Source organism: Lissotriton vulgaris, chromosome 5 (genome assembly GCF_964263255.1).
Source record: "Lissotriton vulgaris chromosome 5, aLisVul1.2, whole genome shotgun sequence".
Taxonomy (NCBI): Eukaryota; Metazoa; Chordata; class Amphibia; order Caudata; family Salamandridae; genus Lissotriton; species Lissotriton vulgaris.
The window spans coordinates 847580753-847600875 of NC_141693.1; the positions used below are offsets into that span (position 1 = coordinate 847580753).

Consider the following 20123-nt stretch of genomic DNA (forward strand, 5'->3'; position numbering starts at 1 on the left):
ACAAAATTGAATGATAGGGCATTATCAAGGACTACAGATTATTTTTAAGGGTCTGGTGGAAGATGGAGAGACTCTCTGTATAACCTTGTAGGACTCAGCATCGTGCCAAAACATGGCTGCCGAACCAAAATGCCAAGAGAACTTACTGTCCTCATGCAACGGTATGGAGAAAAATTCTTGGCAAAGATCAATTACAATGAACCACTCAGCCTCCTATTGAATCTGAAATGAAATCACAGCTGGATTTGATATTCCACAGGACAACAAGGGACTACAACAGTATTGATCTTTTTCAGGTCCTGCACTATTAGGCACTTGTCATTGGGATTCTGCAAGCCCATAATGTATGAGTTACATGTCCTTCCTATAATCTCTTTCAGAATGCCTTGTTGAATCGGTTCAGTTTAGCAAGCTTTATGCGGGATGTACAACAACCAGAAAAGTAAAAAATATATATATACAGACAATAAATCTTATTACAAAAAGAGATGTACAGTTACACAGAAACGATCCAATTAGTTAATTACAATAAAATGAGTTGGTAATCAAAATGCTTTTTCTCACATAAATTGCTTTTTAAATAAATAACGCAACATAAAAACATATCTCCGGGTCATTTAGTGCAATTAGTAAGTTCATAGCAGCATTAGTTGTTCTTACATTATGTTTCTTGAACAATGGCTTTAAATAGATCCGTCTAAAATACCAATAAAAATCACAAAAGAGGAGAAAGTGCATAGTGCTCTGTTTGGAATGCTCATCGCATGGGCCTAGGGTAAAGGTCGCATTTTCATTTCAGGGAAGGCAACTAAGTGATGAACAATTCCTAGTCTCAACCATATTAACACAAAGCGATCTGAAGGTTAAGTGACTAAAGACAAATAGCCTTGAAAACCACCACTATTTATAAATGTTTTGTAAAACAAGAATGTAGTTTGCTTCCCAACTGTTCTCGTACAGATCTCATTTTTGTGGGCCAGGAACATACCCTTTATTTCCTGCTTAGACAAACCTATCACATATACTGGGTTTTCATAGATCTTAATCTTGAATAATTCATTATGTAGATACGTAACATAGTTGATCCAAGGGATAGATAGGCTATTGTCCAATTGTAAGCAATCCTGGATAATTGTTTGGATGAATTTTGTCCCATCATTAGCCCAAATAGATCTCCAGAGCATTCATGTCGCATAGCGTTCAAGTCTGATAAGTATCTTATTCCCACTTCTTGGTGTACTCTCTGTAGATGCAGACTGGGGCAGACATAACAGATGTTTAAAGAAATAATTTTCCTCTAGTTGTAATGCCGGACTTTTAATGTGACCCCATACTCCAGCACCATATAATTCAATGGAAGCACATCTGGCCTTATAGATATCTATCATGTCCTTAATAAGGCAGTCTCCCAATTTGGATGCAAATCGGAAGACTCCATGTGCACTCTTTAGCATCTGTGTACAGACATTAGTTAATTCATGCGACCAGTTACCCTTGCTTGAAAAAGTTATTCCCAAATAGCAGAAATTATTACCTCTTTCCACTGTGGTGGTGTCTATAAAAAAGTTTTTTTTGTTTCTTACGTTTTAAACCACATACCATAGTGAATGTTTTTGCTTTGTTAATTAACAACTTTCTACTGATAATAAAAGCTCTAAACTTGTCTGTTAATCGCTGTAGGCCGACCGGAGTTTTAGATAGGAGCTCTGCATAGTCTACATAAAGCAGAACCGGTATAGCTTGACCTGCAACTTGGGGTGCATCCATATGCAATGATTTAAGGATTTTGGGGAGAGGAGTTGGCCTAATGGCTAAAGCGGTCGACTGCAAATCTGGGGAACCGGGTTTGAGTCTTGGCAATGACGCTGAACATCATGTGATTCTGGGCAAATCACTTAATCTCCTTGTGCCTAACAAAAATCATTGTGTCTTCATGTAACGCAATTGGTGCTATGTGAAGCGCTCTGAATACCCGATACCGGGTCAAGTTTGAACTATATAAAACTCTTTAAAAAAAAGAAAAAGTACTGGGTCAACCTCGTTTATAAATAAAGAAAAGAGCAATGGAGCTAAAACACAGCCTTGGCGGATGCCACGTTTTACCTTGAAATTTGGGGTGCACTCACCACGTTGATCATACCTAATTCTGGACGGTAAGCTCTCATACAACTTTGCGAGAAAAAAGGTGATGGATTCTGGGGCTACAAGGTTAAGCAAAACTGCCCAAAGAATAAAATGGTCGACAAGATCGAAAGCACTACTGAGGTCTACAAAACATAAATACAGGCTCCCTTGTTTTGCACACATGTGTTTACCTAATAAAAGCTCTAAATTAATACATTGCTCTGTCGTACCTAGCCCTTTTCTAAAACCATATTGTGCAGATGATAAAATCTCATTCTCAGTGGCCCACTCTTCCAGTCTAACTAGTAAAACACTGCTCATCACTTTTACTGATGAGTCTAGAAGTGAAATGGGGCGGTAGTTTTTAGCTTCCGATTTATTCCCTTTTTTATAAATGGGGACACTAACAGATTGACCCCATGTAGATGGTGTGCCCCCAGTCACTGCTAGGTTAAAAACTCTAGGAAATATGGGGCCCCATAGATCTAGTAGTGTTTTATAAACGTCTATAGGGACACGGTCAAGGCCTGGGGCTTTTCCTCCATTACTACCATTTAATCCTACCCTGACCTTATCAAGATTAATGTTTAAGGGTATTACTGGCCACTGTGGTGGACTGTGGGGACTAAAAGCATCACAATCAGGTGGGTTAAAAATACCAGAGAAATGTAACACTCATTAATCACAGCCAACGTGAGACAATATTTCCGGGAAAGAATCATTTTGTAGAAAAGGTGAATTAACAGTCCAGTAAAGCTTATTATTGGATGTGTCCGCTGCCACGGATAATTTGTCCCACGCTTGCTCTTGGAGGTCTCTTTTCCTCTTTGTGAGGGCTAATTTATAGTTAAATCTTAAATATTTGATTGACTCTGTATTCCTAGGTCTATCACCGAGGGCCTGTTTTAGTTGCTTAGAGGCATGAGTACATGTATGATTGAACCGTCCCCTGTTTTGTATAGTTTTATCCCTATGGTGGGCTGTCAATATCTCTTCGATAGTGCTATTAAATTGACTGAAATTGGTTAACAACATGGTGGGGTAAACATCTGCATTGAGGCAATACAAAATCTCTGTACCACATTTACTAACAATATTGTTTGAAACTGTGTTCGAGTCAACCCCTTCCCACTTTATTCAGGTTCCATCTGGTCTAAACGGGACAATGTTACCAATAACATTTTGTTGAGATACAAATTTATTACCCCATACCAATGTTGGCATTATAATGGTTATGATTTCTAAGTAACAACTGTGCAATCCTTGGTGTAGAACACATGTGTACAATACTCATGGAGATTAACACATGGTTGATCACTGAGTTTGCATTCCTTCCAGTATAGGTTGGTATCACATCGCCGTTGGAGTGGCGGGCACATTGTAACAAATCAAGATCATATTTTGCCATCATCGTATTTCTTGCTCCTCTGTAGTTATGTGGGAAATGTATGCAGTCGTCCCCTTCTTTGCTCTCATACCCACAGGCTTTGGTCATAGATAATTGGCATATTTTGGTATTAAAATCCCCAACCCATATGATTTCAAAATTGGTGTTCATCGCTCCTATCACATTATCAAATCAAAAATGTTATTTTAAAAGTTGACCAGAATCACATACCTCCTCTCTTTGCAATACAACTTCAAAATCTGTGAGTGTTTCCTTATTTTAATCACTCTTTTAGCAATAGCTGGGAGTGTATTTGACATGAGGATTAAGAGCCCACTTTTAGCTCTACCTGCAGGGGAAGGTAGTGCCAATAAGCCATAAGAGGTAAACCCTTCGATATGCACTTGATCAGTGCACCAAGTTTCTTGTAAACAGACTATATTGTGTTTAGTAATGTAGTCTATCCATCCTAGTGAGTCTTTCTTACTTAATAGGCCAGCTATATTCCACATGACTATTGTGTAGCCATTTACTGGCAAATTCCCTGTATTATCATCCAAGTGTTGACATATAATATCGTCATTCCTCCTTGTATGTGGTGTCTCTCCATGCAAACTTATTACATTTAAGGGGGCAGTGGACATAGTCGCTAATAAATTATCAGCATTTATGACTCCAGCTCCTATTAGCCCTTCTCCATTGTGGCCAGACTCCACATTGGGTGAACGGGCGACATTGTGTCAGTCGTTTTCTTCTAGTCTACTCAGGGCTTGGTATCTATTAGACACTGATAATGCATATTGGGGATAGATTGGCCCTACAGGGTTCAAACTAGGGTGTTCCCAATCAACTCCTCTATTGATATAAGCCTTAAATGTCTATAGAAAAATCCAAGAAGTAGTAAGGACACATTGTGATCATATTGTGGTGGTACAACTGCTCTTTCCAGAGTGTTCCTCGCCCAACTGGGCTTCTAAAATTAATGATGATGCAGTCTCCTTTAAAACACTTGGCTATGGGGGCAATCCAACTTATTCTTCTTGTTAGGAGAACCTGACTTGCACATCCCACTGGGTAACTACAATTCTTATCTAGCCAGTAGACCACATCTTTTTTTCAGGGTTTGATCCGAATCCCTTTCGTCTGGCTGTAACTGGAGCACATTAACCATAACTGCCACATACTGATAGCATTAAGTTTACAGAGACACCAACTGTACTCTCAGTAACCTCCTTTTCTCTTGGCTTAGTATAATTAGTAGTTGGCTGATTCAGCTCATACCTATCCCGTCTGGTAGGGCATGGTTGATTAATCTGGTATTGCTTCAGCTGGAGGTGAGTTCCTAACTCATTAGGACCATCTTTACTCCCCAAAGTTACTTTTTCTCGGGATCCATGGCCTAAACTACTTCCAGTTGACATGCTTGTTTTCTTCAGCTGTTACCTGGGGTAGCTGTTCAATAGATCACCCTGTTCAAACACTCGCCTTTTCCTATACGCTATTACCTAAATTACTAAGGGCCCGATGTAGGTAATCCCAGATTACCGATTCTTAAATACCAAATCACACCGATTCGGTATTTAGGGACTGGCAATCGGGATGTGGGTATTTTTACCAAATTCAATACCGAATCGGTAAGTTTCGGTATATACCGATTCGGTAATTACCGAATCGGTATTTGCCATTGATTCCTATGGGCCTTGAAGCCCATAGGAATCATTGGCAAATACTGATTCGGTATTTTACCGAATCTGTAAAATACCGAATTGCCAAGGGGGACAGGGTGTTATTTTGACACCCTGTTGCACCCCTGCTTCTGGCTTGTGTGCCATGTGACACACATACATGCCCTTAGGGCATTATGTGTGCCACATGGCACAAGTGTACATGCACAGATGTGCATGTACCCAGAAATTCTTAATTTATCACCCAATAGTATTGGGTGGTAAATTAAGAATTCCTAAGGGCCTGTGGCACTGCAAACTGTGCCACCTACATATGGATTTACAGAATCGGTATATTTACCGATTCGGAAAAATATCGAAACGGTAAATTTACCGAATCGGTAAATATACCGATTCTGTAAATTCCGAGCCACCTACATGTCAAAAGCCAAATACCGGTCAGTAATGGCCGAAATCGTCCGTTACCGACCGGTATTGGGCGACCTACATCGGGCCCTAAGTATGCCATTAATCTTAGCTATTTCTCCATTAAGGGTATCTAGTTTATTATAAAAGGGTTTTAGCAATTCTTTTATCTTTAATGCTACAAGAGCTACAATTTGTGTGGCATGTAAGTTTATTGAAGTCTCTTCTTCAAGAGGGACATCACGGGCCTGGACTATCGTATTCTGCAGTGGTCCTTTCTCATTTTTATTACTCTCTACCTTTACTTGGATCTTTTTACAGCCTCTTTTTCTTTTTGGTGTGGGAGAACCGATAGGCGAATGTAATTGTGATGTATCAGTCTGTATGTGTGGTTCAGTACCAGAGTTCACCATACTTTCTGTTGTCCTTGGGGTGCCTGGTTACTTATCGTAAGGAGATTCCCTTAAATGAGCATTCTCTTGCTGAGCTACTCGGCTAACCTCACTGTCCATCCCTTCTATCACCGTATCTGATCCTGAAGATAGGCGGCGTTCCGCTCTGTCGATTTCAACATTAATTGCACTGACTGCACGCACTAAGTAGGAGCCAATGGTAGTGCATGGAGGGTTGACCGCTATTTTTTGCATTTTGCATTTTGCATTTTGCGCTTTGCCATTTCTATTTCTCCTTTTACACAATGCCATACCCTCCTTCAGCTATAAAGTGCAGCGCGTGGTGATGAATTTGCAAAGTGCAAAAGTGCAAATGCAAGGTGCAAGTGCAAGGTGCCGAATGCAATGACTTGAGGGCTAGGGATTGGGATCAACGAGCCAAGTGCGAGTACAGAGGGCTAGGATCGACGAGCTTTAAAATCCTCAGAATTTAAAAAGGAAACAAATAAGGTAAAAAAGCACTATTTGTCACTAAGTGATCACAACAGTTTACATTGAGATAAACAGTACAATTTTTAAATGAAACACCATTTGGCTGAACCACTAAGAAACCATTAAAATCCTATAATTCCAATGTCTTACTGTTAATGCCTGCTACTTACAAGACCTTCCTGCTGCAAGGCAATGTGAGGTAATCAGGCACATGAAAGAAGTCAGTTATGCTGGAGATCTCACCGCCTTAGCTGTTCAGTTCAGATCAGTTAAAACTTTAGGGGTGCTATCCAGGTTGTTCTCATCCATAGTTTCACTATTTGGGCCAGGGTTCGAAACCTCAGCCCCTGAGCCAAGGGGAGTGGCCCTGCCCTTCCTCAACCGGCCGTGGATGTTCGCAGGAAGGTCCACCCTTGGCCCGAGCACGCCCACGTGCATCCCACACTGCAGGAGCCGCAAGGTGAATATACATGCCTCCGGGCGCGGGAAACCAGTGATGGCGCCTCCTAGTGCTAAGGACTTTGGGGCTTGCAGTCCCCTCGTTGCGGTTGCTGGTGGTTGCTGGTGCTGGCATTGGCGGCACCCAGACGGTATGGAAAAGCTGGTCTTTCCTGCTCTAATGGAACAATTGAATAATTCAGCCTTCACACGGACAGACCTCTGGACTTTGACACCTTCCTGCAGAGGGCCGGCGTCCCAGGCTCTCAGATCCTTAGGCTGTTAATTGTTCCCTTGTTGAATTATTTAGGATAGGATAGGATAGGATATGGATTTCTAAAGCACACTATTACCAGTAGGTGTCAAGGCCCTGGGCGGTCAGAGAGAAAAAGAAAGGCACAGAACTGCCAACAATGTTGAAAAAAACCACGTCTTCAGCAGCTCTCTAAGCACTGGGAAGTATTATGCATGTAAGATAGAGGGGGCAGGGTATTCCAGAGTTTTGCAGCCGCCACAGAGAAGGACCATCCGCCCCATCTGACCCTGCGGAATTTCGGAGAGATCAGTTTTCTCTGGGAGGAGGATCTCAGGGTCTTCCCAGGGGTGTACCATTGAAACATAGTTTTCAGCTGCAGTGAGCTCTTGCTGTGCAAGGCCCTACAGACCATACTAAGGACTTTGAAGGAAATGTGCTTCCTGATAGGGAGCCAATGAAGAGTGCGGATCCTCTCCCTTGCTGATTGATACTTAGGGATATTAAGGATCAGCTTGGAGGGTTCTGGATGACGGGAAGCCTGTTCAGGGAGGCCATACTGATGTTGAGGTACAAGGCATTGCAGTAGTCAAGTGCAGTTCAGATGGAATGTATGGAAGCACCTTTCTGAGGATTTTCAAGATATAAAAGCAGGTGCTAACCATGCGGCTGACCTGAGAATCGAAGGTCAGACCCTCGTCAAATGTGACCCCCAGATTTTTAACTGTCCTAGCCAGGAGGGGGAGAGGATCACCGTCTGCCAGCCGCCAGGCGTTGGACCAGATTGAGTTCTGCAGACCAAAATCTTGATGTTCTCCATCAAGGCTGTATTACAGCCTGGGAAGAGAAAATGCCCCGGGCTCCTAAGCTTGGTCTGTGCACCAAAATACAGCACTCAGGCTAATCACAACGCTGCATTGCAGCATTGTGATTGGTCTGGAAAGCTTAAGAACCTGGGTGCTTCCTGCTGCCCGACTCCAGACTGGAAGATGACAAGAAAATGAAGAGGATCGGAGGAGAGTTGGCAGCAACACCCACCGTAGCCAGGTAAGCATTTTATTTTAATTGTATCTTTTTCATTTCCCTCACCACACCCCCTCGCCCTCCCGTCCAACTATCCAAGTCTTGTAGCAGCTGCTACTGCATTTGCCACCTAATCTACAAATGGACAATTATGGTCTACCTCGAAGGTAGCACCAAGCACGCAATCCTCTTCTTCCCTCAGGAACCATCATTGCGACAAGTCTGAAATGTAAATTTCATCCGCTTGTATCATAGGGTATTGCTGATACATACCCTGATTCACAAAATGATTGTTATTTGCGCTGGATACCTGATTCTGATGGATTAAATCTGGGAGCACTTGCATTCAGTTGTGGCATTAGGGCTTGTAGAATCTGCATTACCTGAGCTTGGGTAACATGAACATTTTGTGTGCTTTGCCTCTGTACATGCTGTGTCTAAACTGTATTATTATTTTGGGATTGCACAAATCCATTATCCTGAACCTGATTCACAACATTAAGATAACGTTACGACTTCCAATGCCCCAACTTGCTGCAAACGTGACAAGGAATCAACTTCTTCGAACTTGCCACATCAAACCCTGTACTCGGATCAATCAGGAGACCACGACCTCTATGCTGTTGTTGAAACCTATTACCACCATGCATTGTCGAAACTCCCTGTTGATACGCTCCTTGCATAGAACTAACATTCCAGACAATCTGCTGATTCCTGCTTCATTGTTCATCTTTCATCTGTGCCACCAGCAACTCCTCTTTCAATTTGTTCTGCTTTATCTCAAATTCATCACTACACTATTTTTCATACCTTAAGATTTCATCAGTTGATTTACTCTACCAACAAATTAGATGTTCTGTCTTCATCATGCTAATCTGAGATCTCAATCCATGCAGAAACATGGACACAAAAAGTCCCATATCTGTTGTCTCATTGGTCTCGGTCTTCCTATACTGCTTAAATGCCGGCAGCAGTCTCTCATAATAGGAGTGTATTGACTCTTTGAATTCTTGGGTCGTTCTGTCAGTCTTGACCCAATCGATGTCTTTAGGTGATACCTTTGATTTCAAGAATGTAATCACCTGAAAATACAGTCCCATCATAACTAGTGACTGACCCTTCCCTATTGTGTGTCTCATAGCTTCCTTTTCTGGCCAGTCAACCATTATTTAGCATTCAACCCATAAATTACTTGAGACCACAATCGCAAGCAAGGTATTCAAATCTATCTACAATACCTTTGATATTTTCTTAAACCGGTCAACCTGTCTGCACCATTCTACTGGTTTTGCCCTCAATATTGGAAACTCGTTTGTGAATGACGCAAGATCACTTCTGTTCCAGGGCATGTGGACATAGCTTTCACCAGTCACTTCTGACATTGGAAGAATATGTATATCTGCCTCCTCCTCCTTTGTTCCAGACGGGGACAGCTCTAGTCTTACTTTCTTTGCTTCTTTTTTCTTATCGCACCTGCCATTCCATCTATCCAGCTCACTCCACTTTTGGATCTAGCCAATTAATTCCCTGCTCTGTTTTTTCATTCCTGATGGTCTCATGTTAGTGAGATCACATTAATTAAAACTTAAATGGTAATTTCTCTGTAATTCTTTGAATTTATTCAGTATTTGTGAGTTCATTCAGACAACCTTTCCTGCCTGCCCAGCACTTTAGACACTGCACACGCATCCTGTGGGACTCCTACTTCCTAACCTTTGGTTGTTCAGTGTAGCCCCAGCGTTTTCTTAGGCCCCAGGCCTACTCACCGTTCCTGAAGTGGTTCTTATACCTCTTACTTAGTATATGGTTTGCGAGGCCCCTAGGGCAGAATTGTATTTGTGCAACTTATAGTATGCTTATTGATTCACTTGTGCTGTATCTTGAACTCTGACCTCATAAAGAGTGCAGAGGGGTTGTGTTAGTAATAAATACATATATATTTGATATATACCTTGTGTGGTGTCCTTTCATTTGATATTCAAGGGGTTATTATTGGTAAAACAATTGGCTTCACATGCTCTCTGAAGTATTAGCCTAAGACTGCTTTGTCCATGCTACCACTAGGATAGCTGGTCTATAAGGTTGACTTTACAACCATCACCTTAAGGGTTGTTTGGACTGATACTGGGTGCCCACTAGAATAGTGGACATCACATATCAGGCCAACTTCTCACAGGGAGTTTTTTTTAAACATATGTTAATGCGGTGAGAGCATGAGAGTGCTGGGTGAATAAAAAGGTGACAAAGATGGGGAGAATGAGACAGGGGGGACAAAGCTCGCGAGCACTTGCTCTGAGGTGACTCCACTGGACCGACCACAGCTGCGTCTAATTCAGCTTCAGAAGAACCACGACCCACCACCACCCGCAACAGGTTCCTCGCCTGAGCTGGAGCAAGATCACCGCCGAGCAGCTCACCGCCTCCCTCAGCCAGAACCCTCCCACCAGCATAACGGACCCCAACGAAGCATCAAGCAACCTCACCAAGTGGCTGACCGCCTGCGCCGATGACCTCGCACCACTAAAGAACCCTCCCAGCAGACCCGGCAGCAAGAAAACCCCCTGGTTCACCAACGAACTCAAGGACTCCAAGAAGAACTGCCGCACCCTCGAGAAAGCCTGGCGGCTCGACAAGACCACAGACAACAGGACCGCCCTCGAGCACACCACCCGCAAACACCATCAGCTGATCCGCGCCACCAAGAAGACAGCACTCAAAGAACGACTGGACAACAACGCCCACGACAGCAAGAAACTCTTCAGCATCGTCAAAGAGTTCTCCAACCCCAGCGCCGGAAAAAACGACATCACTCCCTCGCAAGACCTCTGCAACTCACTCGCCTCGTTCTTCCACCGCAAGATCGCCGACATACACAACAGCTTCGATGCACAGACCACGCACCCTACCACCGAACCAACGCCCGCCACTACCACCCTCTGCAACTGGACCCCGATCAGCACCGAAGACACCACCCGCACGATGAACACCATCCACTCCGAATCCCCCACCGCCCCCCGCCCCCACCACGTCTTCAACAAGGCCGACGCCATCATCGCACCCCATCTCCGGGACATCATCAACACCTCCTTCCACACTGCCACCTTCCCGGAGAGCTGGAAGCACGCCGAGCTTAGCGCCCTCCTGAAGAAACCAACGGCGGACCCCACCGACCTCAAGAACTACCGTCCCATCTCGCTCCTTCCTTTTCCTGCCAAAGTCATCGAGAAGACCGTCAACAGACAGCTCGCCGCCTTCCTCAAAACGAACGGATCCCTCGACCCCTCGCAGTCCGGGTTTCGGGCCAACCACAGCACCGAGACTGCCCTGATCGCAGCCACCGACGACATCAGATCCCTGATCGACAACTGGGAAACAGCGGCCCTCATCCTCCTGGACCTCTCCGCTGCGTTCCACACTGTCTGCCACCGCACCCTAGTGCAGCGCCTCAGCAACATCGGAATCCAAGAGAAGGCACTGGAGTGGATCATCTTGTTCCTCGCCGGAAGAACCCAAAGAGTCCGCCTCCCCCCGTTCAGATCCGAGGCCACCGAAGTCATCTGCGGTGTACCACAAGGATAATCACTCAGCCCAACCCTCTTCAACGTCTACATGAGCCCCCTCGCAGCCATTGCACGCCAACACAACCTTAACATCATCTCCTATGCCGACGACACCCAACTGATCCTCTCCCTCACCAACGACCCTGCCACCGCCAGAGCCAGCCTACACGAACGGATGAAAGACGTCGCCGAGTGGATGAAGAACAGCCGCTTGAAACTGAACTCAGACAAGACGGAAGTCCTCATCCTGGGATCATCCCGTTCTGCCTGGGACGATTCCCTGGGAACCACTCCTAAACCAACGGACCACGCACGCAACCTGGGCTTCATCCTGGACTCCTCCCTCTCGATGACCAGACAAGTCAACGCCGTCTCCTCATCATGCTTCAACACCCTGCGCATGCTCCGCAAGATTTTCAGATGGATCCCCACAGAAACCAGGAAGACCGTTACCCAGGCACTCGTCACCAGCCAACTGGACTACGGGAACACCCTCTACACCGGAACCACAGCCAAACTTCAAAAAAGACTCCAACGCATCCAGAACGCCTTCGCACGACTCATCCTGGACATCCCCTGACAAAGCCACATCACCGGACATCTGAGAGACCTGCACTGGCTCCCCGTCAGCAAAAGAATCACGTTCAGACTCCTCACCCACGCACACAAGGCTCTCCACGACCTGGGCCCCCAGTACCTCAACGACCGCATGACCTTCTACACGCCCACCCGCCAGCTACGATCAACCAGCCACGCCCTCGCCACCGTACCACGCATCCGCAGAGCCACCGCCGGAGAAAGATCCTTCTCCTACCTGGCAGCCAAGACTTGGAACTCCCTCCCCATCCACCTTCGGCTAATCCAAGACCATCTCTCCTTCAGGAAGCAGCTCAAAACCTGGCTGTTTGAGCAGTAACGTACCCCTCTCCCCCAGCGCCTTGAGACCCTTCCGGGTGAGTAGCGCGCTATACAAATGTCGTTATTGATTGATTGATTGATTGATGTGACATTGCCTACAAACCTTAATGCGGTCTGACCTTCTTTAGCAGGCTCGTATGCTGACTGACTCTCATACAGACAGAAGGTGAAGTGAGTTCTAGTTAGAAATGGTAGGTGTCTGAAAGCCAGTGAACACGCTATATCAAGTGTAAACTTGCACAGCAAAATATCTCTCACTGTCAACGCAAGTATCTTACGCCAATCCAAGTTGATGAGATCAGACAACAACTAGGACAACATGCCTAGGATGCCAAGGAGCAGCGAACACTTCAATAAGCAGCAGATTTACGATGGCTGATAATCAGCATATAAACAGCAAGGGCAAAGCCCAGAAAGCACAAGGACAGAGTTTAACCCAAAAAGGGGGACAGTGAAGGGAAAAAACAAGAAAAGCATTAGAAGGCAAGGTTGGGTGTGCAAACTAAGTGGGGGTGTGGAAAGCATATTCAACTACAAATTTTTGGCAGGAAAGGAGACATGAATACCATGTTGTTAAATATGCTATTCCACTATTTTCGAATATAAGTTATGAAGTTCCCACACCGCAGGGGTTAGCCATTCACTGGTTCCCGGATACCATTGCCCAGTCTTCCATAATTTCCAATCTGTTTCCTGTTAAAATCAGGTGTTTCTATAATTTGCATGCTGATGCTGCAATATTAATTCACATCTCAATAATTCGTTGTTAGATGCTGTCCAAGGGCAAAAAAAGACCAAGTAGCTTTCTCCCCAATTAAAAAAAGTCCTCATTCATAATGCTCCTTGCCTTGTGCCCAGTGCATTTCAGGTCCAAAATGTGCCCTTTGTCCAGGGGAGCGTGCAAATTATTGTAGCGAACAGATGTCATCTTTGTGGTTTGTTCATGTGCAGTATTGCTGTCAAGCCAGACACAGCAGTACTGCACTTGAACGAACCTCACAGATAATATCTGGGTTTTTTTCCCCACCGGAGCATTATATAGCACTAACTTGACCCAAGGTATCAGAGCGCTTTACATGAGCACTATTTCCGTCACACAAGCACACATTCATTTTTTGGTCGAGCCTGAGCCAGCGCGCAAGTGCTGCTCTGCAAAGATCTGCTGTTGTTGAGTATGGAGAGAAGCTCCCTCTGCCCTTATTTTTGACTGGCTTGTGTCTTTCTTTCTCCTTGGTAAATGCTGGTGTCTGATTCATTATGAGGCTTATTAGTTCCTCCTTAGTACGGTCATGCTGTCATTTGTATCCTCCCATGGCTACTGGCTCTTTTACACCGTGCATGCACTAGTTTCTGTAATGAGTTTCTCCTACTGCATGCAAAACGACGATACCCAGCGGGGACAATGGCGGCACCGATTTTGCAAGCGCACACTTTAATTTTATTTGCAGTTTTAAAGGTACATAAAACACCAGGCACGTTAGATCCTTTGTACGAGGCATGCGGGCTGCAAGACACCGCGCTCCTGTTCGTGCTTTGAGAGGATTCCACTCTGGAAAGATTAAAGTTTGTGCTTGAGTGATGAGCACACATGTAAACACGGGCAGGATAGCTTTCAGCTGCCCACAACGCAACAGTGTATAAACCAATTTAAATAGGACCCACCCCTCCATGAAATACCCATAGGGAAAGGCAATATTTATTTATTTATTTATTATAGAGTTTTGTATAGCGCAAACAAGACCCGTGGGTATCAGAGCGCTTAACATCGAGGTAGGTTACAAATTGACAATACAATATCAATTATAAAAACAAACAGATATGAGGTAAAAGAAACTTTGGCTATGAGGGTGCCTAAATATATAAATTCCAGACACATGCGCAATGAGCATTTAAAGGTAAGTAAGGCTTAGCTTATATCGCGGTCCTTATCGATAAATAAGGTGAGGTAGAGGATATATAGATTTGGCTGTGAAAAACAGTTATGAGTTCACATAGGACTGTGGTAGCGATAAGGATAGGTTTGGCTTTCCTTACTTTCAAAATTTGGTTTGGCTGCCACCATCAACCTTTGGGCACAAAAAGGGGAAGGATTCCCTCAATGGCTTGTGGCTGGACTAGGCTGCTTTAAAACATCCAGCAGGCATTACAATATTTGTAAACAACAGTTTATAAACATGCCGAACAACAAATACAAGGAGGAACATGTAAATGAGTCCAAGGCCTAATATTACATGTAGTATGCCTTATGCCATTTTCAATGATGTCATTGAAATAAAAGGTTGTGTGATGTTAATCCTTGTGAGGCCCCGAATTATGAAAATTCATAGTGTTAGGTTTGGTGGGCTGCCCCACCTTGCTGAAATATGAGGGGTGTGCGTTAAAACTTGAAAGCTCTGCCTAAGCCTCAAATAGAAAGGTACATGTAAATAGTTAATATTATACTGTTTTTCTAAGAATTCTGGACCTTTTAGTTTTACTATCCAATGCATAAGGGCAGGTACCCCATTTCAAACAATAAACCAGGACTGGAGTTTCTGCATTGCACAAGTTTTCTAAATCAACTGCTCATGATAAAGTGTCACTCTCATAGGGCACGTAGATACCACTCTTATGACGAGTGAATTCTTTATTGTATAGTTAATAAAAACCATTACAAAATATAAAATACCACAATGTTTAAAAAGCAGGGAGTTATCAGTGCTATATGAAAGATAAAATGTATAAAATGAAGATATCATTCGAACTTCAGGATAAACTTGTCAAGAACTATGGCTCAGCCACATAGATAAGGAGATCATATTGCAGGTTCAAGTCTTTGCCAATAGCCCTCGCTTTTTCTCAAGATTGGCAGTAAATTTGACTGCTCTTCAGATGAATTGAGGATCCACTGAGCATAGGATTTGTACGATCGCAGACCGACAGGTGCGAATTCCATGTTCCTTGAACTGGGCCTTTAGCCAACTCCGATGTTCCCGATTCAGAACAGGACAAATGCAAATCAGATGGATGAGGTCTTGTCTTCCGGCGCCACATAAATCACATTCCTTACATTCTTGGGGCCTCCATTTCGGTTGATCAGCATTTGTTGGGAGGTTGCCCAGCCTTAGATTTAGGTATTTACGTAAATTAAAAGGCGAGAAAGCGAGGTATAGATAGGCTACCGGTACAGGCTTTTTATATGATTGAATTGTGATCCAGGCGTGGGTTCGATGACTAAAGGTTAACTTGTCGTTGAGCAACGAGTGCCTGTTGGCAGCCTTCTTTACCACCTTTTTAAACTATAAAACTGGAAGCTTGGTTTCCCAAAGTGCTGTCAACTCGGTCGTTTCTAGTGATAGTCCTAAGTACTTGGCATAGTGGTGCGTTGTTTGGTAAGGCGTTTGTATTTTGTCCATGAGCTGTGCACTCTTACCATGATGTAATACACTCCCGTATGCTATTTTTGGGAGTAGCTTAGCTTTCAATAGAGTTAGCAGGGGGGAGACCAGAGGGCCTTTGAGTTTGGTCTCTAAATTGGTGAATGCGGGCAGCAGAGCAATGCCCTTCTTTTCAATACCACTCTGCAAACATGACTTTGTCACACTGATCCATGACTGTTGCCCGTAACTAAACGAGAGAGGGAGAGCTCCATGGGCTTTGCCAGCCCCTCTACAGGCTGTGAGTGGATTTCTACAACTTGAAGTCAAACATTTAGTTCCGCTTCCTATCGCTACTCCAGTGTTTGCTGTGCAGATGGTTTAGTTTTCCAAACCAAGCTTCCTTGCTCACTTCCGGCACTCTCCCCAGCATAGCGGGGAAGAAAGGCCTCACAGCAGAATTATCCATGATTCCATGCACCACCGAGCACCTCACTCCACTCCCGGGCTTTCCTTCTTCTCGAAGGTTAACTGGTTCTGACTGTAGTGTGGAGCTCAAAGACATCAACTCCTACAATGCACAAAGTTGTTAATAAAAGCCCAGGCATATTGTTCCTATTTCCTTAGCGACCAGAACCTGTTGGCATCTCTAGGCACCTGCATTAAGTGCTCAATACCACCACCACCATCACCAATGCCACCACCTCAGCGCCTCTCGCTCACTAGAAATAGCAGGGGCACTGTACGAGGCCAGAGCTGCAGCCGGTACCATCCCTCCCTCCATGCCTGCCATAAAGCACTGCCAGCCCTGCACCAGGAGGTGAAGCCAGGGCCCTACTACAGCTGGAGTGTATTTTATTAGGCCAAAGACAGCGATGACATTACGCAATACCACACTGCACACTCAAATACCAGAGAGAGGGCAGGAACTACCCTCCCCTCCCCCCTCTTCCTCCTGAGCAGCGACAGTGACATCATAGAGCAAAAGGTGTTGGGAGTGCTTTGGTAGTGCTTATAGCTTGGATCATATGTAACTCTTACTTCACACTTTGTCTGTGTAATTTACAACACTTACACATCTTCTTCACTGCACTCTTTATCACTAGTTTGAAGACGTCGCAGGCCAGTCTCTTCCTCTGATATTTACAATCTAGCAAGCTCTCAAACAGGACCTTTATTGCAATGCTATAGGTCTTGCATTTGCGAGAGTTTTAGCTATTAGTATTATGAATGACAATGCCTTTTATTTATGTTTTAAAAACCAAAATGTAAATAAAAGGCATTGTCATTTACTATGCCAATAGCTCAAATTCCCATGAATGTGAGACCTATTGCATTGAAAATGCTCGTTTTGTTAGGCACAGGGAAATTGAGTGATTTGCCCAGAATCCCAGGATGTTGAGCGTCATTGTCAGGACAGGAACCCTGTTCCCCAGATTTGAGATCAACGCCTGAGCCGTTAGGCCACATCCTCTCTGTTGATGCAATATTCAGCACGCTCTCCCTGACGAAGGGCCAATGTGGGGGCCCTAAACGTTGGGGATAAGTGAGGAGCATTAGAAGTTATTATATGATTTAGATATATTTATATTAGTGTGAAGATGGCTAATAATCCAGACAACTCAATTGAATGGTGGTTTGTAAAAAACAAAAAGGCGTATTACACCAAATAAACAAATCATGCTTATTTATGGATGAAATTCTCTGAATTATTTATGACTTAATGAGTGATGAAAGTATTAGAGCACATAGGTTGGAGTGTTGGGGCTATTCAACCTATTAAAGAGTGTGTCTAAAAGGACTTTAATTAGGGAAAAGTGATGTTTGATCTCGGAGTGATTGGTCACCAGGCAGAGTCTACAACCATGCCTTCATCCACTCCAGCATGTGATCAACCCCTACCCACTGTGTATGACCAAAAGCTTTGTGCAACAGAGAACGGCCACACAAGGGATGTGACCTAACGCCAAGGAGCAGTCCACGGCTTTACGAAGGACATTTCAAACTTGATGTGTGCCCTTATTAAGGAAAAGAAGATGGGGTGGAACATGCAATGGGGCTTATACTCCAGGTCATAGGGTTTTAAAGGTAAGTAAATTAACATAATACCATATAGAATTAAAATATCCTCTATCATCCCCTGTATGTGTTTGATTTATATATTTTGCAGGCTGAGAGATGTAAAAAATTGAAGATCCTGACAGGATAAAGTGAAGCCCTTCTCGTGTGTCAACTACACTAGTAGAATATATTGATGTCATTGTCAAGATGATTTTATAATTAACTATATTTCATTTACTTTCTTTTAAGAGGAGATTTGCACGCTGGTAATTGCAGAAGTGTTCTCTGAAGATTCTGGACATTTTTCTTGCACTGCAAGCAACAAATATGGCACAGTATCTAGCAGCGCACATTTAAAAGTGAAAGGTATGTGTACAACATTATAAAAGATGGCTTGGGGTTGAGATGTGTCTACAGGCCTAGAATCTAAATTTGAGTTGTCCAGTTCTATTCACATTTTAGTATATTAATTCCTTCGTGCCTCCATCCGCCTTAGTTTTGGGCCATTTGTACTTATTTATTGTCTACCCGATCCTAAAGGCAGCAGATTAAATTTCCTATTGCTTTGGGTTATTGTATGGCCTTCAAATGCGAGTAGGACATTTCTAAGCACTACTTCAGCAAATAGCTGGTAAGCGAAGTTGGAAGCTGGAGAGGCTCAACCCAATATGCAAGGTAGTAGAGATGCCAAGTCAAAAGATCTTTATTCGGAATAAAAAACATCCATAAAAGTACAGACAAAATACATTTAAAAATTCAATTCAGTAATGACATTTGAAAAATAAATCCGAGAACAATCAAGCATAATCAAATTCCATTTGCTAAACAAAATTCGTCCCTTCATAATCCAAAATGGGTTTTTAAGAGAAAAAATGTTTTAAAGCACAGTTTAAAAAACACAGTTTAAAAACACAGTTTTAACGACCATAGTTAAAAAGGATGGCTAGGACAATATCATAATTATATCTACATACACATGAAAAAACTATTACAAATAGGTGAAGCGAGCAGGTAAAAAATTCTCTAAAATGCATAATAAAAAGTGCAGTGTGCGATGATTATACCTCAGTGTTAAGAGTGATTCTTAATCTGACAGCAGCTTTGAGAAAACAGCTCACCCTGAAAGTAACTTCATCTGATCCCAATAATAGAAAAGACCGCAAAGCTGATTTAAAATTAGTCAAACCATTTTTTCTACAATAAGGCATTAGATAATGTCCAGTGAGCTTTTTGTAGAAACCACAGAAGAACAAGAAATGCATAAGGTTTTGCTTCATGTTAGGGTTGCATGGACAGTTTAAAGTTTCAAGGTGTTTATTGTATCCCAGGGGGAAGTTCAGTAGATTAACTATGCTCCCATCTCGGAAACGAAACAGTAAACCCCTAACCCATCTGCCGAGATGCAGACGTAAATATCTGTATGGTGGGCCAGGTTTTTTAGTATGTGGTTCAGAATAAGCCAAATATTTTACAACAGTGCATTTAGTCAAGTTCTTTCTATCACGCTCTTCGCTGTACAGATCATACAATGCCCTTAGAATGATGGTCTTGTGGGAGCGATTTATTAAGTTTGGTGATGTAAACAGAGAGCCCAACCCCACACTTACAAGGCACTCTTTTACTGCTTTCAACCATGGTATATGGTGTCCCCTATCACATTTTAGGCAATCCAGAATAATTTCACGGGTCAAGGTAGCAGCCGTGTTGTTCCATATCTTTATCCAGAATAGTGCTGGTCTAGATCTCACGAAATCCTCTATGTATGGAATATTTAATTTGTTGTGACATACATAGTTGGGGGAACAAATAACCCCTCCCAGCACCTTCCGGCAAAATCTATTTTCTTCTCTTTGGATATGGGAGCAGTTGGTGTAACCCCAGACTTCGGCACCGTAAGTGCTGGTTGGCATACATTGGGTTTGATAGACCTTGACCAGGGGTGTTATTACATCAGCGTGGTTGGGTTGTCTCAAGGAGGTTACGCAGTTAATGGCCTTACCCAACTTGTTCCTGGCATAAGATACATGTG

At 43.5% G+C, this 20123-nt stretch overlaps 1 protein-coding gene across 1 annotated transcript in view; it reads left to right on the forward strand.

Moving 5' to 3' along the window:
* Positions 1–20123, forward strand: part of MYPN (myopalladin) — a 2267856-nt gene that overhangs the window by 890220 nt on the left and 1357513 nt on the right. Inside the window, exon 9 of the mRNA XM_086922400.1 lies at positions 18344–18460. Within this exon, the coding sequence (XP_086778526.1) occupies positions 18344–18460 (117 nt within the window). The remainder of the gene's footprint in view (positions 1–18343; positions 18461–20123) is intronic.